Source organism: Sinocyclocheilus anshuiensis, unplaced genomic scaffold (assembly GCF_001515605.1).
Source record: "Sinocyclocheilus anshuiensis isolate Anshui unplaced genomic scaffold, SAMN03320099.WGS_v1.1 scaffold779, whole genome shotgun sequence".
Taxonomy (NCBI): domain Eukaryota; kingdom Metazoa; phylum Chordata; class Actinopteri; order Cypriniformes; family Cyprinidae; genus Sinocyclocheilus; species Sinocyclocheilus anshuiensis.
The window spans coordinates 564,397-567,545 of record NW_015548244.1 but is presented as its reverse complement, the minus strand read 5'-3'; the positions used below and the strand labels follow the sequence as shown (position 1 = coordinate 567,545).

Here is a 3,149-nt window from a genome sequence, read left to right as displayed (position 1 = left end):
GTATGTGTGTGTACTTTTTTTTTTTCCATCCAAAAGTCCCAGAAGACCTGGAACGATCCTTTGAGAAAGTCGTTTTCTTTTTCCGCCCTGGTGGTTAATGATTTTTAACGATATTTCGGTTGGATCTACGACACGTCACTCACAGCACACGGACGACAAGGGATCCCGAGAAAAAGAGGGACTTCACTACTATTGTGCCAGCGATAAAGAGAAACCACAGAGAAAAAAAAGCAAAAAGGACGAGGATGAAGTCCATTTGCTGTCTGTAAGTCTCCAGATGGCGTAAGGTTTCAATGTCTACGGCTTTCAGCTGAACCAATCGGAGCTGTTTACTTAGAAGAAGAAGAAAGAGAGAAGAGAGAGAGAGAAAGAAAGAAGGAACAAAGATACGGAAAATCAGGTCAAGTGGGATAGATGTGGAAAAAAGCTTGGAGAGGTCAGGGATTTCGAGAAAAACAACTATAAATGGAGACTAAAAGAAACGAGAGACTGCTAATGGAAAGAGAGCGTCTCGTTTCCCCTCATGGCTTTAATTACCGCGGCCCTACGGCGCTGTTGGACTCGCATGGGACGTCTGAGACCTGGAAAAATACCACTCCCAGAGTTCCTGCGACTCGATCCGTTACAGCAGTGGCCAATTTAAAGGCTGCCAAATGAGCTCCCATGAGCCTCCGGGACTAGACGTGTGGTTAGTGGAATGAGACGAGGGACAGGGCCGAGGTGAAGCCTTCACACATCCCAAAGATGTCAGACCTCTCCAGCCTGAGGAACACGGGGGAATAGGGCTAAAAAAACAAAACGGGAAGGAAACAACATCCTGGTAACGTGTAGCTGCAGCGCGAATGCTTTCGGAGCATCTTTAAATGGCTTTGTTGGATTTAGCGACTATCCCAGAGTCCAGAACGGATGCTAATGCACAAAAGAACCATTGGCGTAACTAGCGAACAAGCAGGCATTTGTACTACATGTTACCAGAGTAAAGACGAAAGTGGAGGAGAGAGAAGCTTAAAGGTTACAAGAGGGGATGGCTAAAAGTACCCGTGTTGTGCCGCCTGGCAGCAAGTTAGTCTTGTGCATAAGGACGGGGTTTCGGGTCAAAGGTCAAATGGGGTTCGGGGTGGAAAAATGGGAAATGGCGAGGGCGAATCAGGCTTTGAGGGCGTGCCACTGCGCCACGTTTGTGCGTGGCCGGCTCAACATGTCCTTCCAGTGTTTGACCTCGGCAGGACCGCTCTTCCATGACAAGTAGATCTAAGAGAGAGAACGAAAGAGAGGAGATGATGGTAAACAAGACTGAAGGACACAGCAGGGTTCCCGCTCTTTTCTAAACCATGTAGGGAATCATAAAGAATTTAACGACTCGTTTCCAATTCCACTAAATGATTCCGGTTCCTAAACAATTCCATTAACGATTCCTTTAGTACTTTTGAAGAACCCTATTTTCGGTTGTCGTGCCGCTTCCGATTCAGTACGACCGCTGAATCGTGGTGTGGAAACATGGTTGAAGGACTTTAGCGCAACGTTCTGTAACAGTGAACAAATGCAGATATTCAAGAATCGTTAATAGAATCGAATGTCAAGAAAATAATTTAGTTTTAGTAATTAAAACTGAACTGATTCCCAGCCCTATTATAACCAAAGAATATATATAATTTAACCGATATATTTAATCAGTTATATATTTTAGTTATAAATATTCTATATTCATATATGTTAGTATATTTTAAATATATGAAGAGTTCATTTGCAAAAACCGATAAACGCCACTTTTTAAAAAAAAGAGCTGATTGCCGTGCATTATTCTCCATATATAGCGCGATCTGAACCCTAAAACACGTTTGGTCAAAAAAAGCCGGTTTTGTCCACTTTCAAGGCTTCGCGAGTTCACGTTTTACTGCAGAAGCCGACAAGCGCCCTTGTTGTTTTTGAACAGAAGCCGATAAGTCCATTTTAGCGAATCAGCGCGCTGTATTCAGGTCAGGTGACAAGGCTACTTTCACTTTGAAAAGACGTGCTAGCTGAGAAGAGTTTCGTCAAAGCTGACTAAAAGTGATCGAGGATGGATAATTTCGACGAACTTGATGAACCTGTGATATATTCTTCAGGAACAAAAAGGAAAATAAAAGCTGAAACGTTTTCTGTAAAGACAAAAGCAGCGCGTTACAATGGTGAGGGAAAAGCTCCGTGTATTGCGTGTAATCACATTCATACAGTTTATGATCACAACAACAACAACGTTTGTCAGGCATCTATATTGTCATCTGAGGAGATGACAAAGATTAAACAAGTGTTTTTTTAAACTCTAAAACATGAAATGTGGAGTTACCTGCTTTTGCCAAAAAACGACTGTTGGAGTTATGCTTTTGCTATAAAACAAACTTTTAATATGTAAAAAAAAACATACTTTCAATTAACTTTAATTTTGTAAATTACCTGTATTTGTTTAAGTCATTATTACTTAATCAAAACAACCCAACTGCAGTCTGATTGATATTATTTGGAATGCGCAATAAAAAAAAATCGTGATTTCTGAAAAAAAAAAAAATGGAGTTATCGGTTTTTGCAAATGAACTCTTCATATATTGTATTATTACATAAAAATGATAATTTTAATAATTAAATTATATGTATATATTATTTAATATACAATATATATGATTTATTTACTAAAATATAGTATAGTCATAGTATCTCAAGCTTCTCCAAAAAAATTAAAAATCAAACTATAAAGATCTTCAATAATCTGTTCCGAAAGGCACTGGGATGTCTGAATCATTTTAGTCAATCAGTTCATTAGGATGCCTTATTTTAAATGAACCGATTTATTGATTAACTGATTAATGCACTGCATTTTACGTCATCTTTTTGTAGCAAAGAATGTAGTTTAATACTGCCATTTATGACTAGGTTTCTAATGAAGTTATATAATTTAGTGTTACATAGTTTTATTAACTGTATTTACTGTAAATTGATGTATTCACGTTCAATACTCTAAATTAGAGTATTTTTGGCCAAATAAATGCTGCTCTGATTGTAAAAATATAATATTGACAATAATATATTTAATTATATTGATCATATACAGTGGGTACGGAAAGTATTCAGACCCCCTTCAATTTTTCACTCTTTGTTATATTGCAGCCATTTGC

The 3,149-nt window shown here is 38.3% G+C and overlaps 1 protein-coding gene across 2 annotated transcripts in view; it reads right to left on the bottom strand.

Moving 5' to 3' along the window:
* Position 1: 1 nt before the first annotated feature.
* The window catches only part of syt7a (synaptotagmin VIIa), a 147,728-nt gene continuing 144,580 nt past the window's right edge, over positions 2 to 3,149 (bottom strand). For both annotated transcript variants that reach the window (XM_016442573.1, XM_016442574.1), the window contains one exon: positions 2 to 1,251. In XM_016442573.1, coding sequence (XP_016298059.1) covers positions 1,147 to 1,251 — 105 coding nt within the window. In that variant the 3' untranslated portion in view covers positions 2 to 1,146. The remainder of the gene's footprint in view (positions 1,252 to 3,149) is intronic.